At 32.5% G+C, this 23,286-nt stretch overlaps 1 protein-coding gene across 1 annotated transcript in view; it reads left to right on the top strand.

Moving 5' to 3' along the window:
- Positions 1–23,286, top strand: part of FBXL17 (F-box and leucine rich repeat protein 17) — a gene marked incomplete at its 5' end in the record, with an annotated part of 449,450 nt that overhangs the window by 5,995 nt on the left and 420,169 nt on the right. The window contains 2 exons of the mRNA XM_011365181.2: positions 7,572–7,694; positions 10,769–11,026. Of these exons, the coding sequence (XP_011363483.1) occupies positions 7,572–7,694; positions 10,769–11,026 (381 nt within the window). The remainder of the gene's footprint in view (positions 1–7,571; positions 7,695–10,768; positions 11,027–23,286) is intronic.

The following is a 23,286-nucleotide window of genomic DNA, read 5'->3' as shown; positions in this document are numbered from 1 at the left end:
CAGCTCTATTGATACTTAATTTATCCGTTGAAGTTTAGAGTTTGATTTTTAATAAATGTGTACAGTTGTGCAGCCATCACTACAATCCAGTTGTGCTTCCCTCGTGCTTCTTTGCAGTCAATTTCTGCTCCCACCCTTAATCCAAGGCAACCACTGATCTGCTTTCTGCCTCTATAGTTTTGCCTTTTCTGGCAATTTCATATAAATAGCATCATACAATATGTGGCCTGGAATATTATATTGTATCTTTAATACCTCTGTATCTCTCATAACACCTAGCATGGTCCCTGACACACAGGAAATAGTGTAAAATAGCTACACAGATTTATGTCTTTTCAGACATTTCTGTGATTTGTGTACAGCCTGCCTGCTTATAAACCTTAACTCCTTTTTGCAGTAATGTGTAACAACAGATAAGATCTCTTCATTGAGATATAAAATGGCCAAAAGTAGGTGTTGGTTTTGTAGATTTTTCAAGTACTATAAGGTTCTGTGAGATAGGTATGACCAAGTGTTAAGCAACAATGCATTCTGAAAGTTTTTTCAGTCTAAAATGTCTTCTTATATCCTATACCAATGCCCCACTGAAAAATCAAATCTTTCAAAAGGTACAGACTTTGAGTTATAAAATAAGTCCTGGGGATGTAATGTACAGCATGGTGAATACAGTTAATACTGTATTGCATTTCTGAAAGTTGCTAAGAGAGTAGGTCTTAAAAGTCCATATCACAAGAAAAGAAAAAAATTTGTAATTGGGTATGGTGATGGTTGGTAACTAGACTTAACTGTGATGATCATTTTGCCGTGTATACAAATACTGAATCATTGTACACCTGAAGCTAATATAATATATGTCAGTTATACTTGAATAGAAAATAAATTTTAAAAAGTCATGCCCTTCCCTCCCCCTCAAAGAATCTTTCAAGGCTGAGAAATATTTGGATACCAGCCTGGTAGTGATTAATTCAGATCAGTAATATGACTCATACATTTTCTGATAATTAGTAGCTTAGTTGTATTGTCCAGGTCTGTCAATAAAGATCAAGAATATTAAGATTGTATTCAATCCAGGTCCTGACTACAAGTCACTGCTTTTTCCCAATATCTGTTCCCCTGATATTCTTTTTACTAACAGAATGTATCATGTTAGAGCTAGGCACATGGCCACCTAATTATATTAGACACTGTTTTAGCCTCTTGTAGGTAGGTGTGGCCATGTGACTAATTATTAGGTAATAAGATGTGAATGGAAGCAGTGTGTGCAACTTTCAGGTCATACCAAAAAGGCAGCTGCTTGTCCTTTGCTTTCTCTTCCATTTTTCAGAGCTAGATCACCTGGATTATTAGTCAGTCATCTTTCGCTCTATAAATGAGGGCAGTGATAGAAAAAAGACACAAGATGATAGATCCCTGGATTTTCTGCATCCTTAGAATACCTAACTTATTTTGGACTTCTGTTATGTTCAAGCCATTGCTAACAGGCCTCTTAAAGTAAGCTATTTTCTGTCTTGATACACATGCATCCCAGTTTTTTATCAGTTCCATTTTTTTCTCCTTTATAGTTTTCTTTATTCTACAAAAAAAGTTGTTCTAGGTCAGTCCTTTACAGACCAATGTTCTTTTTCTTCAAAGCAACCTTTGAAATGCTTCTTTCGAATCTACAATTATCCAAATATATTTCCAAAATGCTTTTGACTGTGTAATCTTAAAGGCAGTGAACAAATTACATGTCTTAGTATCTCTCACAGAAACCTAGGGACATGCACAGGTGTTTGTTAAATGAGTTAAGAATATAGTTTGGGAGAGAGTATTTTCTGTGGAGTTAGCGTATGGATGAGATAACATTTTAATGACAAAAGCTGGAATACTTAAACATGTTAGTTATATATTTCTGTGTAACAAATTATGCCAACACTTAGCAATTTAACAACACAAACATAATTATTTTACCTTTTGTATGGGTTAGGAATCTCTGTGTAGTTTAGCTGGGTCCTTCTGGTCCAGGGGCTCTTGGTTGGGGCTTGAGAATTTCCATCTAAGCTTTTTTATTTGCATCGTTATTGACAGGCCTAAGGTCCTCATTGGCTGTTGGCCAGAGTTCTTTGCCATGCCATGTGAGCTTCTCCATAGGGCTACTCACAATATAGCAACTTCCTCCTCCCAGAGTAGCAGATCCAAGAATACCCAAAATGGAAGTTACAGTTTTTTGTTTTTAACCTGATCTCAGTGATAACATCCTATCATATCTGCTATTCTCTGCTTATTAGAAGTGAGTCAATAAATCCAGCTCATATTCAAGAAGATAGGATTACACAAATGTAAATACTAGGAGGTGAGATCATTGGGGGCCACTGTGTAGGTTGTCTACCACATGTAAAGATTTGTTATATATGTATTGGTATATCAACTTAGTATTTTGCCTTTTTTTATCCATCTTTGCTGATACTGGTTTCATCGTCTCTACCCACTTATTAAATTTTCTTTCACCTGGATGAACAAGACTCACCTAGTTACACCCAGATTTAGTCAGTTACTTATGGCTTATAATAATTATCTCACGTTTATAAAAGAGAAAACTAATGTTTAGAGAAAATACTATCCAAAGTGAGACATATTTTAAACAAAGTGCTTTTTGGTGATAATGACCATGCTCTACATATTTTCTATTTGTTAAGGGACAAATTAGCCTTTAAAACCACATAGTGTTTTAAACAGATGATCTAGTCTCCCTGAATCCTAATTTTCTCATGTGTAAATGAGGACGAGCATAAAAATATCCACAAGACAGGGACTTCCATCTATGGCTGCATGGAGAGTTTGGGGACTCTTTTCAAAACAAACAAACAAACAAACAAAAAACAAGTATAAAACTGGGCAAAATTGCCCCAAACTATTTGGATTTTGAAAATTGACAAAAGGCAGACAACAAATTGTGAAGTACTTATTCTTAGGAAAACTGCTAAAGCTTCAGATAAGTGGAAGACTATAGCATTCCTGCATGAGGCCCCTACTGTGGCCCCCTGCCTCCATACTTTTAGCAAGAACTAGAGTTTGCAAAACCAGCAGCTCTGCTGCCAGAGAAGCTAACTCAGTTGGGGGCAATGAGTAAAAACCTGTATCTGTCAACTAAAAGTGATGAATTTGGTAGAAAACAAATAGGATAAAAACACATATTTGCAAGTCTTAGATTGTGGTGCCTGTTGGGATGAGTATGGGACCAGCCAGGAATTTAATAGGCAGACCTTGAAAATGAGACAACCATAAAAGGATAAGCTCTCTACCTTTATTTCTGGCTTACTGTAAAACTATGCATATGTGCAGCTGAGACTTGGGAGTGTGTCAAGGACCAATGCAAACTTGAAAATAGGCTAAATCTGAATATATTCTTCCCAATCCACACAGAGATTGTGGATTTCCACAAATACATTGTGTTACAATCGCCTAGAGTATTCCATACAGTAACATGTGGTACAAGTTTAGCCTAGGAGCAATAGGCTATACAATATAACCTAGGTGTTTAGAAGGCTGTACCATCTAGGTTTGTGTAAGTGCATTCTGATATTCACATGACCAAAGCAGCTAATGACGCATTTCTCAGAATGCATTTCTGTCATTAAGTAATGCATGACTGTATTTAGTTGCTTTCTTAGTATTTGCCCTGAGGTTTATAATTAACATCGTTTATAGCAATCTCATTTTGATTAATACTGTTCTGTTGGTCTGAAGCCTCTTAATGGTAATGCTCTTGGTTAGAAATGCCTGCAGTGCTTGTCCAAGCACACATCACTCCTAGTGAGCTCCAGAGACATTTACCCCCAGCCTGGCCTGCTCTTTTGGTTCTAATTTTGATTGTAGGACACACTTTAGCAATGAACCATCAGGGAACTTTGAAAAACAAGATTTATTACTCTCAGATCCTGGAGGGCATATGACATGCCCAAGTGCCACACAGCCAGGTCACAGGTAGAAACTGTGAGAGTTTAGATTTGGGGCTCTGCCTTTATTAGGGTCCAAGGGTGAGTGAGGTGCCTAGGGTTTTACGGGTTTACTTTTTATTGGCTAATTTAAATCATAAGAGCAAGAATTAGGGCACAGTAAAGGAGAAATGGGGTCACACAAGTGGTCAGTTATCTAGGTTACCCAGGGTTTTGTGAAAGAGGGACCTATATGAGTGGTGGTAGCCTAGTTCTTTATCTGATTGTTTTGCTAATAGCTGTGTTATATAGCTGGCAACATGTTTATTCAAGATTGATGTCTTGAGATAGATATCTGGGCAATCAAAAGCTTAATGTCAGACATACTGCAGTCAGAAAAGCTTAATGTCAGGCACTTACACTACAAATACCAATTTAATTTCAATGGTACATAAAAATTTTTTTATATTTATAGTTATTTTCATAAATTATACTTGTATATGTTTTGTGCCCATTAACATAGATTTATAATTATTTTATGTAGTCGTCTTTTCATTCATGTAGAAAAAAGGAGTACAAGCCCCAAATATATTAATACTGAATTTTATACTTATCTACATAATTACCTGTCTTTATTGGTGTTCTTTGTTTCTTCATGTGGTTTCATGCTACTCCCTTTAGCATTTCTTATAGGGCAGGTCTACTAGTGACAGACTCCCTCAGTTTTTCTTTATCTGGAAATATCTTAATTTCGCCTTCATTTTTAGAGGGTAGTTTTACCAAATACAGAATTCTTGGTTTACAGTTTTTCTTTCAGCACTTTAAATATGTTATTCCATTGCTTGTTCGCCTACATGGCTTCTGATGAAAAATCAGTTGTTAATTTTATTGAGGATCTTTTATACATGATGAGTTGCTTTTCTCTTGCTGCTTTCAGAGTTTGCTTTGTCTTCTGACAACTTGATTATGATGTGTCTTAGTGTAGCTCTCTTTGAATTAGTTCTGTTAGGATTCATTGAGTTTTAGGAATGTCTAGCTTTATCAGATTTGCCAGGGATTGGCAATGTTACGTTTAGACTAAAATTTCTATCTTACTTATTTTGGCCTGTGATTTCAGTGTTAGCTCAGTTTTCAGTGACATTGTTGGGCTACTTTGGGTTTCTTCTGTACATGTGCAGCTTTGTGATTAACTCAGGTTTTTTGTTACTTCATACACAGAATTAGAGATGCTCCTTCTATGATCTCTTGTTTATCCTTCTTTTATACTCTTTGACCTAGAGGTCCCTTTTACTGGTTCTCTGGCTAGAAAGATGAAGTTTCTCTCAGAGTTACAGCCTGTGTTATATACCTGTGCTGCTGTATAGTTTGTAGAACTCAGGCTGTTTTCATGATGAAGTGGTAAGAAAAAGGTAATGGAAGTTCTTTGCTGTTTGGTCCCTGGATTCCCTTTCTTGTTTTTTTCTGGTCAAAATGATGGGTTTACTCTTGGGATTTTAGGTGCCTGCACAGCTGCTACATTGCAACTCTGTGGCTGAGGCTGCATTTGGAACATGGCCAGTAGGGGGAAAAGGGAAAGAAAAGAAAATCCAAAGTGAAGACTCTTCTCACATTCTCTGTTTCACAGAAGGCCATTTCTAGTCCTCTGTCCAGAAAGACAGCTATGCCTGCTGTGCAGTTCTGTACAGGGTCCATCCTCAGTTCCACACTGGTTGATAAAAGGGGAAAAAAAACACCGGAAACTTATTCCTGTTATTACTCATTCTTTAAGTTTTGGCTCAGCTCTCCAATCCTTATGTTATTGACCTTTTAGAGTCCTGAGGTAACTGCTTTTAGTATGTTGTCCAGAGATTTTAATTGTCATCAGTGGAAGTGAAAGGATGTAGTGAGCGTAACTACATCTTTGCTGGGGATTCTTACGTATATTTTTTTACTTCTCACTCAACCATTGGAGGAGCAACAGTAGTTGGCAGTTGTTTTCCCAAGGCTCAAGATTTAAACATAGTGGAGATTCTATCTTAGATTTCTGCATTTGATTGCACAGAGATAAATCATTTTAGGTCATAGTTATGATAGGAATCATTTGTATACTATTAACTCTGTTCTAGACACTGTTATGAAAACTTTATGCATAATCCTTTAGTCCTCACAATAACTTTGTTAGGTAAAGACTATATTATCTCTATTTTAGAAATAAAGAAATTGAGATAGAGAGAAGTTAGGTAATTTCCCCAAGGTTGCATAGATTATAAATGGTAAAGCCATGATTTAAATCTAGGATAAAACAATTTGGTGTAGAACACATATTCTTGTTAAAATTTTCACTTAATATTTTGTAAATTTTCATATGTAAACCAAAGTAGAAAATAATGAACTCCCCATGTATTATTCAAACCAATTTCAATAACTTTCAATATTCTGTCTATTTTATATTTTTTTTGCCAACTTTTGTTTTTGGTAAATTATCGGAAAGCAAATTCTAGATGTATCATTTTAGCCATAAACACTAAAGTTTATCTAAAGCGGATAATAGCTTTAAAAAAATAATAAAACCACAGCGTGAATGTGACACAATATAATTGCAACCTAAAAAATAAGGAATAATTTCCTTTAAATCATTTAATATCCTTTTTATGTTCAGTTTTATCTGATTGTCTCAGAAGTATCTTACGGTAGGTTCAATTCAGGACCCCAATATGGTCCACACATTGTATTTGTTGATATATCTCTTTTTAAAACTCTGTATTGGTCTTAACTGTGATCTTAACCATCCTTTTATAATTTTTACTTTTTAAAACTCTATTAAAAGAAGCTTTTTATTTTGAAATAGTTTTAGAAAAGTTGCATAGATAGTACAGAGCCCCCATATATTCCTCACCCACTTTTGATTTCCCCTAAATTGATTATCTTATGTTCTGTCATACATTTGCCAAACTGGCGGAGTCAGTATTGGTCCAGTTTTTCTGTTAATGGCCTTTTTCCGAATCAAGATTGTATTAGTTGTCATTCTTCCTTATTTTCCTCTTGTCTGTGATAGTTTCTCAGCCTTTCTTTATTTTTCATGACCTTGAATTTTTTGAGGAGTCATGATCATGTAGTTTTTAGGAAGTCCTACAGTTGGTGTATATGATACTTGTCCTGGAATTAGATTGAGTTTATGAATTTCTGGAGAAAATGCCATAGAGGTAAAATGTTCTTTCTATGACATTTTTATCTAAAATATTATGTAAAAAGTTCATCTGGTTCTAAGGTTAAAACTATGAAACTAAGTACTTTCAAAGTAGTTTCATTTTCATACATTTTCCCTTCCTACTCTCTTTTCCCTTCTCCTAAAGATGAGTATGTTTTAAATTAGTTTTTGGCTTATCCTTTTAATTTTTCTTTTTTAATATTGGGAAACACACACACGTATTCCCCTGCTCTTTTATTCTGTTCTTCTTACAAGATAACATTAGACCATTTCTTTTCTGCCATATCATACTTCCTAACAATGACTCTTCTGTTAGGGCAGTTCCTAATAATGACTCTTGTAATAATGGTTGCTTATATTCAAGATGTTTTTCTGCTTTAAAAAGTTAATTTTTTTCTAATGAACAAAAACCATTTCCTATGCCTTTAAAATGTTTAGTACGTATTATATGGTTTCTTTTTTATTCACAGATATTTTCCAATTTATCCCTGGATGAGCGTTGCCTTTCTGCATCGTTGGTTTGCAAGTACTGGCGTGACCTTTGTTTAGATTTCCAGTTTTGGAAACAGCTGGATCTTAGTAGTCGTCAGCAGGTATATGGAATCTAATTCTAAGAACCACTCAATTTGACCTATTTAAAAGAATCTTTATTTCTCTTCAGAATCACTTCTTTTGTGTTAGAGTTTCTCAAGGTAGTTCAAATAACTATAATCTATAATTCTGTGCTTTAGTAATTTTTTTTTGTGAATTTAAATTATTCTTATGGTAAAAATATTTTTTTAGTGTGGATTGGTAATTTTGATTTACTTCTTAATCCTCTTTGTCTTATTCCTGTTTGTCTTCCCACTTTTTATTACCTTTTATAAAAAATTAAGCTTTTCCCTTTTTGGAGGGGTCAATATTATGAATGATGGCATATGTTTATACAGTACTCCTGATGTGCCATGTACTGTTCTGTGGCTTTATACATATTAATTCATTTTGTCCTCCCCATATTTCTATAATTTCTTCATATTATAGATGAAGAAATGGAAGCAAAATAGGCTAGGATAACTTATTTTGTTTTAATATTCCTTTTGCTGAATTTTCTAAACTTCTCCATTGCCTGGCTGCCAGTATGTTTATATGGTAGCATAAATTAGGAAAAAAGATATAGTTAATAGTGCATATTGAAAACAATTTACAATTCTTCCTTTAAACTTGGTTATCAGTACTTGGCATTGAAAATATATAAAAAATATCCAATAAGAATAAGATTTTATTAGAGTACTAAAACTGCTCTAAATCCTTCTTGATATTGTTAGTAGTGGTTTGCTGGTAAATGTTTAACAACTGGCTTTCAAAAACAAATGAACACATAAAAAGCTCTGATTTGTAATATTTGCCAGTTTTTATGGTACAGTTATTCCCACTGTGGCTAATTTCAGGCTACCAATGTGATGTCACTGACTGCAGTGATGTCACTGATTTGGAAAGAGGTACACGCTATAGGTTTTGTGAGTTGGTATAAGCCAACTCCAACATACTACGTGTGTGTGTGTGTGTGTGTGTGTGTGTGTGTATGTGTATGTATAACATACACACTTTAAAAAAAAGTGAGCCAGTTTACCTTTCTGAGTTCATGAAATTCGTGTCCAGGGAGAATGGCGAGTAATTACTTAGATGTGATAGGTAGAGTGGAGAGAAGTAATGTGAAATGATCCACTGGCCCTTTTTACTTCAGTACTCTTGGATGTTTGAGTTATTTGTTACAAACTCAGACTAAAAATAGCTTTTTCCTTCTGCTGAGAGTTAGGGTTGGAGATGAAAAATAAATAAAAAGAGGAGATTATGTTAGAGTTTTAGCTTAGAAGATAACTGTTTACATTTGTACTTTCTCAAAAAACATAATAGTTTTAACCTTGGCTCTTATTCCTAGTGCTTCTGAACACTCCAATTCTTTCTTTTTTCCATTCTAGATTTTATCATGTGCATTTCTCTCACCATTGTTATTATTTAAAAAAATTTTCAATTACAATTGACATTCAATTATAACTAATTATATTAGTTTATTAGTTTATTAATATAACTAATTATGTTAGTTTCAGGTATACAGCATAGTGGTTAGACATTTATATAACTAATGATATGATCCCCCCGAAAAGTCTAATATCCCCCGACGCCATTTATAGTTATTAAATATTATTGGCTATATTCCCTATGCTGTACTTTATATCCCCAGATCTCGCCATTATTTTTACTCAAAGGACTTGAATAATATTAACTGAGTTTTTTTTTTTTCTTTTGTAAATGTGATTATTAGGCAGCGAATAAGTAGAGGTTGATTTTTTAAAACACTATTTTAAAAATTCAGATGGCTTTGTGAGTTTTTCACCAAAGGAATTTTAGCTTTGAGTCTTCTGAGAAAATTTATTTGATATGGACATTTGTATGTAGTCTTTGTTGTGCTGATAACACAAAATGATATCAGTTTTCTAAGCTATGGGTTATGTGTGAGGTGATATTCTCATAGAAGTAGTAAAACAATTGAAATTTATATCCTGTGGTATCTAATATTAAGTGTAAAAAGACAAGATTCATACATCATGATGACTGATGTACATTATTTGCTGGTTTAAAAATAGAGAACAAACATTCAAAATCTCAGTATAATTTTGTGGAGAGTTTTTGTTGAGTTTGAAGGTTTCATTAAAGTAAGTTTTCCTAATAAGGATAGATTTTTAGGCTTTTAATGGAAACAAATACATATATTCTTTCTTGGTGTTTTCTGACACCACTCTGCCTCCAAAGGTGTGGAGTTTTTTACATTCTAACAACATTCTCTGACACCAACTTTGTCCAATTCCAGTCAATTTTGACAAACTCTTAGAGTTAGTACAGACCTCACAGGTTAAGCACTCATGAAGTCCCATAAGACTGTTCCCACTTCATATACCAGTCACAAGTGCTAGTAGCCACTGTACTTCTGACAGATCAGCTGTAAATTCAGGAGTTCCCCCAACCCCTTCCTCAGGTTTGATAATTTGCTAGAATGACTTATAGAACTCAGAAATACTTATGTATATTGGTTAATTATAAAGGGTACAACTCAGGACCAGCCAAATGGAAAAGATGTATAGGGCACGGTATTGGGGGGATAGAGTATGGAACTGCTATACTTTCTCTGAGTACATCACCCTCCCAGCACTTTGACGTGTTCACCAACACAGAAGCTCTTCAGATCTTGTTATTCAAGAGTTTTCATAACCCAATCTCCACTTCTTCTTCCCTCCCAGGAAGTCTGGGAGTAGGACCTAAAGTTTCCACCCTCTAATCACATGGTGTTTGGTCTTTCTGGTGACCAACTCCCATCCTGAAGCTATCTTATTTCATTAGTACAAACTCAGATATAGTCAAAAGAGGCTTGTTATGGATAACAAAAGACACTTATATCACTTAGGAAATTCCAAGGGTTTTAGGAGCTCTCTGTTCAAGGAACCAGAGACAAAGACCAAATATATTTTTTATTATATCACAGCTCTGGTTATGCTTTAATATTAAGTAGGAAGATTTTCATGCTATAATCTAATTATCATATTGTTTATTGGAGAAATTTACTAAAATAATAGAAAATAAGTTTCTCAATTTAGCAAAAGTTTAAATTTATTGTTTTTTTTTTCTCTCATAGGTCACTGATGAATTATTGGAAAAAATTGCATCAAGAAGTCAAAATATAATTGAAATCAACATTTCTGATTGTCGCAGTATGTCTGATACTGGCGTATGTGTTCTAGCATTTAAGTGTCCTGGACTACTTAGGTATACAGCCTACAGGTGTAAACAGCTTTCTGACACCTCTATTATTGCGGTTGCCTCTCACTGTCCTTTACTTCAGAAAATTCATGTAGGCAACCAGGACAAATTAACTGATGAAGGACTCAAACAGGTAAATTTCAGCATCTATAAAATGATTTAACTCATGTTAACTCAAAATGGTTTCTTACAGCAACACTTAAAAAGATTGTTATGTTAAAAATAATGCTCAGAGACTAAAAAAAGTCATATTTTTTTATCTACTCATGAATATTTGTTTGGGTTAGTGGACTTGTGCACCATTGTTGCAATTGATAAATTAACTTGGTTATGTTTTGTAATGAGTGCCTGAATTTCTGTGACCAGCCGTTTTATTTATTTTTTCTTTTGTTACTTAAATTTTGTACCAAATTTTGCTTTAGGTAACTACATTATGCAGCTCAGGTCAGCATGAAGTTTTAAAAATTAACTTTTAATTTCTCTTTTATGTTACTAGATGACATGATTACGTGCTTTAAAATATCTGTTTTAAGGCATAAATGGAAGTCCAAGTTAAAGAGTATAAAATGAAGAAAAAGGTGGTAATTATATTTAGCATGATAGTTGGATTAAAAATAGTATATATATATATGTTATGTTTAATGCACTTCCTTTGGCAATGGTATTTAATGTTTCTTGTCTCAGAGTGGATTATTCATCCAGTGAATGTCAAATGGATTCTATGTGCTAGGCTCTGAATTTGTGAATATTTTGAATATTTAGTAATATGTACTAAGCACTTTTTGTATTTTTACATTTAACCTTTGAAATAACTTTTGAAAAATAATTGATATTAAACTCATTTTGTAAAGGTAGAAATTAAGACTTAGAGAAATTGAAGAATTTGCCTAATATTTAACAGATGATCGAGCTGGGATTGAAGCCTGAATTCTCCAAAGTTTTTATTGTCTTTTCACATTTCCAGGCCGATAGACTGTACTTTTATAGACCTTGAATGGAGAAGCCTGCTTTATGAGTGCAGAGGCCATGCACATTTACAGTATCCTTGGCAAAAATTTGTCAAAAGAATTAATTAATTCCATTCAATAATTTTGTCAGGATTAATGTTTAAATTTTGAATTGGAGTGCAGTCCAAACACTTCTCCAAAACCAGTGTATCAGGAAAGTCCTAGATTTAAATCTGATCTGAGATGAAGTTAGAAATAAAGTGAAGATTTCTAAATTTAAAAACTACATATGAATTAACTGAAACTTCAGTGTTCGGAATTTATAAAGACTCTGTCCTGAATAGTGGTGGGTGAGTCAGTCCAATTTATATATTAAGAATGCTATAGTATATAAGGGAATCTATTTTGTCTGCAAAAGCAAATTGTGCCATAACAGTCTTATTCATTTCTTTTATGTACAGGACTTTTCACTAGCATAGCATTTTATGAAGTTCTTAAGCCCACTAAAACAAATTAATCTTTAATGGGGAAATTATAAACTTTACGGGTATGGCATGATTTTTTGCATGATGGAAAATTTTCAGTAAATTATACTTCACAATGAAACATTTTAAAAGTCTGTATATTAAGAAATAGATTAAATCTGTTACATATTTAATTTGATATAATACAAATTAGATACCAGTTGAGCAGACTGCTAAGGGTGTTTCTAAAGAATAAGATCATACTTATGGTTGAAATAGTGAGAAACTAGAAAGTTCTTTAAGGAGCAAGACTTAATATTGCTAGTCAAACATTATGAATTTATCTAATATTTACAACTTTAAGACTAATTATGTACATCTTTCCTAGAATGTGAGGTATTTTGGAACCCATTAATTTATGATAGATCAGATATTTGCTTCAACTTTACATGGTGTCTGAATTATGAATTGGTTTTCTATAAGGTAATAATCTAACAGAAGTAGGAAAGCAATCTAAATTTTTTTCATCCTTAAATAATTTTTTAAGTGACTACATTATATTAAGTAATTGCATAGGAACCTCATTGCAGTGTAGAGAGTAATACTTTGCTATGCTTAAGACTGTGGTATAGTGGGGTGTGTTCTATTTTAGCCTCTTTCTTATGATGGAATAGTGTTGTAGTACAGTAGAAAGAGAATGGCTTTTATATATACATAAAATAGAAATAAAAGTTTTATGAAGCAATACATAACCTTATGTACACTGCACATTGATATTTTCTAATGTATACTGTTATGCTAAATAACTGTTGGCCTTGAGACACTTAGTAAATTAATTTCATGACCTAATGATTTCTGATGAGTTCTGCTGTGAAGAATATGACAATTTTAGTCAACTGACAATTTACCAGGTGTATAATAAAGTTTTAAAAGGTTCGTGATGGACCTATTCATAATTTATGAATTTTCCTGGGCTTATTTTTTTCTTTTTTACTCAAAAGCATAGCAATTGATTGAATTGTTGATTCTATAAATCAAGTTGTAGGGTTTTTGATTTTTTTCACTCTTCTGTTAGTAAAAACTGACCAGTGTTTTACAATGGTGTACATGCATTTTATTGGTAATGTCTTTAAAATGTATTTCATAACTGCCATAATTTTGAATATGTTTTTTGAATTCTATTTATAAAAGCAGTTACATAAAGTATTTCAATTTGAAGTTCTAATGGATCTAAAATTTAATGTTTTAATAATTGCATTCTACTTAACAATGTTTATCAAACTAATGGTGAAACATCTAAAAAGTTGTTTTTGGTGGAATGCGATTTTTTTTTTTTGTGCAAAATTCCCCCTTGAAATGTTGATATTTTTATTTCCATAGAAGTAACTCCAAATAATTGTACCAATGGAATTTATTTCTATTATATGTCTTATAAAACTAAAATCACATTATGGAGGAAAAAGAGCTAGTTAAGAATAATACACTATTGCCAGCAAACGAGATATAGTAGCCACAGCATTCAAAGAAATCTAGAAATTGTATCCTTTAAGTTAATATTTTATATGACTTATCGTATTTCATTTTAGCAGTTTAATACCTCAATCTAGTTCATGGATCTCTGTAGAAATTTCTGGAAATAGTCATTATAGGCATCTTCTCAAATTAAAATTGTATAAAAATAACAGTCACATTAGTAAATTTCAGTTTTTGCTATAGTATGAGTTTTCAGGTCTTTAAAAATAAATATTTAGGCTAACATCAACAAAATGACAGCTCCAAAACCCCATTCCTCTATAGAAACATTGAGAAACAAGCAGAAAGTGTTAGAACCAGCTTTGCCAGAAAATAGTGCTTTACAGCAACCAAGCAAATGCTGAACCAAGGAAAATGCAATTAAAAAGAAGTGGGAAAGCTTGTGGCATCTTTACTTGTCAGTGCCCTGCACTTTTCTCAGCTTGGCAACTGGTTTGAAGAGAGCAGCTCATATTCCCAGTGTGGGACTGAGGTCCCTGGTTCCAGAGGGAGCAGAGCAGACTTTATTCACTAATTACTGTATTTGTGTATTCTCTCCTCCCTGGGAACTTCTTGAAGGATGGATGCAAGGTGCTCAGATCTGTTTCACCTAATTCAGAACTTATTCAGGGTGGAAAAGCAGTGGAAATTGGTTGAAAACATTGTAAGACAAATGATGAAAAGCCCTGCAGAAGCCTGGGGAAAAAGATTATGGCTGATTCATGTAATAGACCACCTAGGTTCTCAGAGGAAAAGCTAGGAGGAGAATTTCTTTGGGAAATTAGGGCAATTAGAAACACCAGTGTATATGGGATAATTTAGCCATATGCATGCCCAGGGAAGTACTTATACTCAAGAAAGACTTGAGAAGACCTTGAATTTCCTTGGAAATGAAGGCCAAGGCAGAATTGTATGTGGCATTGCTGTGTTAAAGGAGTGCCCCATCACAGAACTTGATTACAAAGACTAGGAGAAGTATTTTCATTATTTGTTTTGTTTTTAAGCTCTTGGTATTCAAGAAAATATTTGTCAAAACACTGTGTAAACACAAGCTAAATCTTGAGTAATTAAAGAAAGCAATCCCCCATGAAGAAGGAGAATCTGATTTTGTAAGTTACCATGTTTACAATACACATTAATATTTGGATATCTGTTTTTCAATAACAAAAAAAATCACAAGGCATGCAAAGAAACTGGGAAGTATGGCCCACTCAAAGGAAAAAAAGTGACAGAAACAATTCTTGAAGAAGCCCAAACACTGAACTTAATAAACAAAGATTTTAAATCAGTTATTTTAAATATGCTCAAAGAGCTAATGGACAGCATGGACAAAAATAATAAATTCAAGAAAATGATGTAAGAACAAAATAAGAATATCAATAAAGAACTAGAAATTTAAAAAAAGAGGTAAATAAGAGTTCTGGAGCTGAAAAGTAAAAGAACTGATATAAAAATTTTACTAGAGGGATTCATCATCATATGTGAAATTGTTGAATCTGAAGAGCTGAAAGAGAAAAGAATGAAGAAAAGTGAATGGAGCCTAAGGGACCTGTGTGATACAATGAGGCAGAACAATATTTGCATTATGGGAGTTTGAGAACAAGGGGGAGAGAAAGAATCAGGAAGAATATTCAAAGAAATAATGGCCCAAACTTCCTAAATTTGATGAAAGACTTGAACCTACACATCTAAGAAACTCATGAACTCCAAGCAGGATAATGTCAAAGAGACCTCTTTTGAGACACATTAAATAGTTTAATTGTTGAAAGCCAAAGACAGAGAGAAAATCTCGAAAGCAGCAACGGAGAAGTGATTCATTGTGTACAAGTGATCCTGAATAAGATTAATAGGTGATTTCTCATCAGAAACCATTGAAGCCAGAAAGCAGTAGATTGAAAGAAAAAACGTCAATCAAAAATTCTGTATCTGGCAAAACTGGCCTTCAGGAATGAAGACGACATTAAAATATTCCCAGATAAACAAAAACCAAGGGAGTTCATTGTTAGTAGACCTGCCTCATAAGAAATGCTGAAAAGTTCTTCAAGGTGAAATAAAAAGACACTAGACAGTAGTAAAAAGCCATATGAAGAATAAAAGAACATGGGTATATGTAACTACATAGGTAAATTTAAAGATAGTTGTATTGTACTTTACTCATTTTTTCCTATGTGATTTAAAAAGCAAATGTATAAAACAATAATTATAAATCTGCTAATGGGCACGTAATGTGTAAAATTGTAACCTGTGATAATAACAGTATAAAGTAAGAGGGATGGAGATGTACAGGAAGAGAGTGTTTATATACTTTTGAAACTAAGTTGGTATTATTCAGATTAGGCTATTATAAGTTAAAGTTGCTAATTATAATCTCCATGGTAACTATTAAGAAAGTAAAATATATTCGGGAAATTAATGGGAAGAGAAGCAAATGGTACACTGCATAAAACCTACTAAATACAAAAACCGGAATAATGGAGGCACTGAGGAATAACAAAACCTATGATACAGTAAACAAATAGCTAAATGGCAGAAATAAATCATCATCAGTAGTTACTTTAAATATAAATGGATCAAACTCTCTAATTAAAAGGAAAAGATTGGCAGAAGGGATAAAAAGTAATCAATCATGCATATAAAGTCCACAAAAGACTTATTTTAGATATAAACACAATGAGGTTGAAAGGAAAAAGTGGAAAAACAATATTCTATTTAAATACTAATAAGCAAAGAAAGTTGAAGTAGCTATATTACTATCAGAACAAATTTTAAGTCAAAAAAGGTTGTAGGAGACAAGGTCATTATATATTGATAAAAATTTCAACTCATCAGAAAGATATAACAATTATAAACAAACATGCATCTAATACCAGAGCTTCTATATATATGAAGCAAAAATGGAAAGATTAAAGGGAAAATAGTCAGTTCTATATTGATAATTTGAGACTTTAATACCCTACGTTCAATAGTTGATAGAATAACGAGACAGAATATTAATAAGGAAATAGAGGGCTTGAATCATACTACAAACCAATTATATCTAACAGATATTTACAATGCACTACATTCAAAAACAGAAGAATATTATTCTCAAGAGCACATGGAACATTGTCAAGATTAGATCAAATTTTGGACCACAAAACAAGTTTTAATACATTTAAAAAGGTTGAAATCAAGTAAGTATCTTCTCTGACAACAGTGAAATTAATCTAGAAATTAGTAACAAAAGGAAAATGGAAAATACGCAGATGTGGAAATTAAACAACATACTCTTACACAAACAATAGGCCATAGAAGAAATCACAAGGGAAATTATAACATACTTTGAAATGGTTGAAAATGAAAACACAACATACTAAAAGTTATGGGATGCAACAAAATCAGTGCTCAGAGGAAAACAGCTATAAAAACTAAACATTACAATGGAATAAAAATCTGAAATTAGTAAACTAAGTGTACACCTAAAGGAACTTGAAGAGTAAAGTAAACTCAAAGTTGCAAAAGGAAGAAAATAATGATTAGCAGAGATAAAATAGAAAACAGAAAGAGTACAGAGAAAATAAATGATACCCCAACTAGTTTCTTTGAAAATATCAACAAAAATGACAACTATACTTAATAATAAAAAAAAAATCAATTTACTAAATCAGAAATTTAAGAGTGGACATTACCACCAGCTTCATGGAAATAAAAAGGATTATACAGGAAAATTGTGAACAGCTATACATTAACAAACTGGATAGCATAGAAGAAATAGGCAAATTCTTAGAAATAAACTACAAAAACCGACTCAAAAACTAGAAAATGTGAATAGACTTATAACAAGTAAGGATGTTGATTCGGTAATAAAAATTCTTCCAACAAAGAAAATTCGGGGACCAGATAGCTTCCATGGTGAATTTTGCTAAACATGTAAAGGAGAATTAATACCAATCCTCCTCAAACTCATCCAAAATATTTAAGAGGAGGCAGCACTTCCTAACCCCTATAAAACCAGCATTGCCCTGATTCTGAAGCAAAGACACTACAAGACAAGACAACTACATACCACTTTTATTAATGAATATAGATGTAAACATCCTCAACAAAATACTAGCTAACAGAAGTAAGCAGCATATTTAAAGAATTATGTATCATGACAAAGTGCAGTTTATCCCATGAATGCAAGGGTGGCTCAACATGAGAAAAATAATGTAATGTACCACATTACTATAATGAAGGAAAAAACCTACATAATCATTTTAATTGGTACAGAAAATACATTTGGTGAAGTCCAATACCTTTCCTTGATAAAAGCACTTAGTAAACTAGGAATAGAAGTGTTCTTTCTCCACATAATAAAGACCACATGTGCCAGAACTATAGCCAGTATTATACTTGATAATGAACAACTGAAAACTTTTCCCCTGAGTTTAGAAACAAAACAGATGTGCCCAATTTTGCCATTTCTATTCAACATTGTACTGAAAGTTCTAGCCAGAGCAGTTAGGCAAGAAAAAGAATTATAAAATTGGGAACAAATAAAACTATCTCTATTTGCAGATGACATGGTTTTATATGTAGTAAACCTTAAAGAATTCACAAACTGTTGGAGCCAATAAATTATTTCAGCAAAATACCAGGATACAGAATCAATGCAAAAAATTATATTTTTACATAGTATTGAAAAAACCAAAAGTAATTAATTTCACTTAAAGTAGCATTCAAAAGAATAAAATATTTAGGAGTAAATTTAACCAAGCAGATGCAAGATATGTACTAAAAACTATAAAACATTTTTGTAAGAAATTAGGGAAGACCTAAATAATTGGAAAGATATCCTGAACTCATGAATTGGAAGACTTAATATTGGTAAGATGCTAATACTACCCAAAGTGCAGTCCTTATTAAATTTCAAGTGGAGGCTTTCACAGACATGGAAAAAAAAAATCCTAAAATTCATAAGGAATTTTAAGGGACCCAGAATAGCCACAATAATCTTGAATAGGAAGAGCAAAGTTGAGAAGATTCATATTTCTCAATTGTAAAACTTACTACAAATGTGCAGTAATCAAAACAGTGTGATACTACCTTAAGGGTCAACATAGAGACCAATGGAATAGAATTGAGAATCCAGAAGTACAATCTCACATTTATGGTTGATTGATTTTTTACCATGGAGCCTATACCATTTAAAAACACTCGTCAAGAAATGGTGCTTGGAAAACAATGTACACATGCAAAAGAATGAAATTGGATCCTTTCCTTATATCTACAAAAATTAACTGAAAGTGGGTCAAAGACCTAAATTTAAGAATTAAAACTATAAACCTTTATGAAGAAAGTATAAGTGTAAATATACATGACCTTGGATTTAGTAATGGTTTCTTAAATATGACACCAAAAGCAAAAACAAAAGTAAAAAATAAAACAGATAAATTGGACTTGTTTAAAATTCAAAACTTGTGCTTCAAAGGACATTCTCAATAGAGTGAACAGACAAAATGGGGGAAAATATTTCAAATTCATATGTATAATAAGGACTTAATATCCAGAATAGAAAAAGAATTCCTACAACTCAACAACAACAACAACAACAAAACCCCCAAAACTTAATTGCACAATGGGCAAAATACTTGAATAGATGTATATCCAAAGAAATACATATAACTACAAGCATGTGAAAAGATGCTCAACATCATTAGTCATCACAGAATTGCAAAAACCATTATCAAAAACCATATTGAGATGCCATTTCATACCCACTCTGGTGAATATTAAAAAAAACCAAAAAAAAAAAAAAACCCAACAAAATAACGTGGAGCTTTGGATATGGAGAAATTGGAACCTTTATACATTGCCGATGGGAATGTAAAATGGCGTACCTGCTGTGGAAAACAGTTCAGTACTTCCTCAAAAGATTAAAAGAACTATCATAGGAATCAACAGTTTATATATCTATATATCTATATATCTATATATATATATCTCCACACAAAAGACTAACTTGTTTACTAATTTCATAGCAACATTATTCATAATAGCTAAGAGGTATTAACAGCTCAAGTGTTCATTAAGAGATGAATGAATAAACAAAATGTATCAGGTACAATGGAATATTATTAACCCATATAATGGAATGAAATGCATGTTACCATATGAGTGAACCTTGGAAACATATGCAAAGTTAAATAGGTCAGACACAAAGAACAAATATTGTATAATTCTGCTTATGTAAAATACCTAGCATGGGTAAATTCATAGAGACAGAACATAGAAATTGTCAGGGCCTGGAGGAAATGGGGAATGGTTAATGGGTAGAGAGTTTCTATTTGGGGTGATGAAAAAGTTTTAGATACAGATAGTGGTGATGGTTGCACAACACTATGGATGTAATGTCACTGACATATACCTAAATATGGTTAAAATGGAAAATTTTGTTATATATCTTTTATCACAATAAAAGAATAAAAGAAACAGCTAATTGTTTTTAGATTCTGAATTTCAGATAACGGAAAATGTCGGTCTCACCTAATCTGTCTTTACATGGTCCGGTGATATTCAATTAACTAGAGAAAGAACAGTTATATAAACTATTGAGCATCTATCACGTATCAGGCACTATTCATATATTCCAACTATATATTTATATGTTTAATTTCTCTGTTGATTCAAAATCACTCCGTGAATTAGGTGTTATTCCCTTTGTATACATGAGAAAGCAATTATAGAGAAATTTTAAGTAATTTATTCGAGGTAAAGTAATAGATGACAGGGCTGACACTCATTCATATTCAGGAGTGTCTAGAGTTCATACTCAGTATTATTAGCTCAATTCCTCCCCTTTTCAGATGACATGACACTTGTTTTGTCTCTGTAATGATGATTGATGTTTATGAGACTGAGAAACTAGAGATCTTGAAAAGCCGCCTTTATCAAAATGAGTTATATTTAGGTAGTTTAAGAATGTTTTATGTATTCTCTTTCTAAATTAGCATCACAGTTGACAAAGAGAAGTATATTTTGGGTGCTTTTCATATGATAGGCATTGTATTGTGTGCTTTCATATGTGTTATCCAATTTACTTTTTACCACAACACTGATGTGGTATTTCAAGATGAAAAATGGAATCTCTTGGAAGTTAAATAACTTGCGTGAGTTTGTGTAGCTAAGAAGGTATGGAGTCAATATTCTCTTTCAATTCTGCTGGATCTCCACATCATATGTGTTATTATACCTAAGATTTTAAGCTGGGATGTCAGTTTAATGACTTGAGATAGTATTCTCCATCTATAACTGGAAGTATAGTCTTCATTTAATGTCAAGAAGGCTTTTTTTCTGGGAATTTATCTTCATAGCATTTCTAAAATGTTTCCTTAATGTGAATCATAATAATAGTGATCTAATAGCTTCCTTCTTTACCCATGAATAATAATAATGATACGTAATATTTACTAAGCACTTTTATGTCTCGTGTGCTCATAAGCATGTTCTGTTTGCATGGGTTTTTAATCAACAGTCCTGTAGGGTAAAAGAAGGTATTGTTATAATGTAGCATAAGCCTTCTTACCTGATGAGCCTGAGTTGGTCAGTTAACTGAAAAAAAGTTAAATTATAGAATCACAAAAATGTATTGCGATTATCAATATTTATTGTAAACATTTTAATTAAAAAAAACTTTATAAATATAGATTCTCAATATAAGGTCAAGGCCTTTCTCTTAAGTAAGAGATGGCTTGCTAGAGTTGATTTCTCTGTTTTGTTTAAACTATAACCATGAAGTGGCATCCATGATATTGTTGTTTTTTCATTGAAGTGGAACAGGAACTTAAAACTATTTATGAAACAATAAGAGTGCAGCAGCTTCTTTTAGAATATGATTTTCTTAATATTTTATAATTTTATAGTTTCTTATCCAAAATTCAATAGCAGGTTTTTTTTTATGGCTTGCTTTTATTGAATGCAAAATATTCAATCTATTATAGTAAGAGCTTGCTTTCTCCTCATTAAATCAGTTTATTTAATATTTAATTACATTATAATAATTGCAATCGGAAAAAAATAGGTTTGGGAACAAACATTACTGCCTCTTGCAGTTTTTTCCCCCTGAAGTTTTTTGACATTTGCTATTTCAACATGTCGATTTTTTTTTATCGTGGTAAAATATATATAAAATTTGCCATTTAAACCGTTTTAAAGTGTATAATTCATTGGAATTAAGTACATTTATAATGTTGTATAACCATCACCAGTACCTCTTTCCAGAACATTTTCATCATTCCAAATAGCAGCTCCATACCTATTAAACAATTACTTCCTATTCCCCATGACTTCCTCCCCATCTCCCTAATACCTGTGTTCTCTCATTTCTGGCTCTATGAATTCTAGGCCTGTTCTGGGTGCCTCATATAAGTGGGATCATGCAATATTCTTTCGTGTCTGGCTTATTTCACTTAATAATGTTTTCAAGTTCATCTATGTTGTGACATATCAGTTTCATTTTTATGGCTGAATAATATTCCATTGACTGTATTAACCACATTTTTTTCCTATTAATCTGTTAATGGACACTTGATAGCTTCCTATGTTTTTAAAGTTAAGTTGCAAAAGTTTTAATATTTTCTTATTTGAAACATTAGTAATGAGTAACAAAGGCTTTTGTGCATTGGTGATAAAATAGCATTTTTGCTGGTTTTCTAGAAAATTAAATATCTTTTCAGTGTATAATAGACTCGTCAAATGATTATTCCACATATGTTTTGAATTTTCATTTACTCTGAATTTTAAATATATACCATGTTAATACAATTAAAAAATAGTATTGGCTCATATTTTGGGAACTTATGTAGTATATTTTCATTGCAGTGAATAGAATAGTCTTTAAACAAGGCAAAGTTAAACAATACAAATCTAGGAAAAAGACTCAAATTTGAGTCCTTAAAGTGGGTCAGATTAGTGGCACTTTGAGAAATTTGCTTTGCTTTCTTTCATATCTCATTGTGCTGCTCTACTATAAATGACAAAACTAATGAATCAAATTATAAAATTTCATTTTTATAATTTTATAAACATGAACAGTTAACAGTTGGGGGAAGTTACTGGAAGATATGGATTGGGTTTTAATCTCTGTTCTCTTTTGCATGTCTAATATTTACAGTGGCGACAGATTGGGAATGGAAAGTAGAAGGAACAACTTCCCTCTTCTGTTGAAGGCAGCGTACTTCATGTTTTAAAAATATTTTCTTAATATTGGTTTTGAGCAATTTTCATGTGATATTGGAAGACCAATTACTCTTTTCATCCCAGCGGGTCCTATGTTGTGGTTTCAGTTGTCTAGCTTCTTTGTTGATTGACGTATATTCTTCCTAATGTGTTTATTATAAAAATAACCCAGTAACAACAGATGGCTTCTTAAAACAGATTCTCTTTTGTAAATTCTCAAGGATAGTGTGCAAAATTTTAATTAAAATTTGAGATGCTGAGAAAATTACCCT

The sequence above is a fragment of the Pteropus vampyrus genome, unplaced genomic scaffold, assembly GCF_000151845.1.
Source record: "Pteropus vampyrus isolate Shadow unplaced genomic scaffold, Pvam_2.0 Scaffold106, whole genome shotgun sequence".
Classification (NCBI taxonomy): Eukaryota; Metazoa; Chordata; class Mammalia; order Chiroptera; family Pteropodidae; genus Pteropus; species Pteropus vampyrus.
This window is presented reverse-complemented; position numbering and strand designations above follow the sequence as displayed.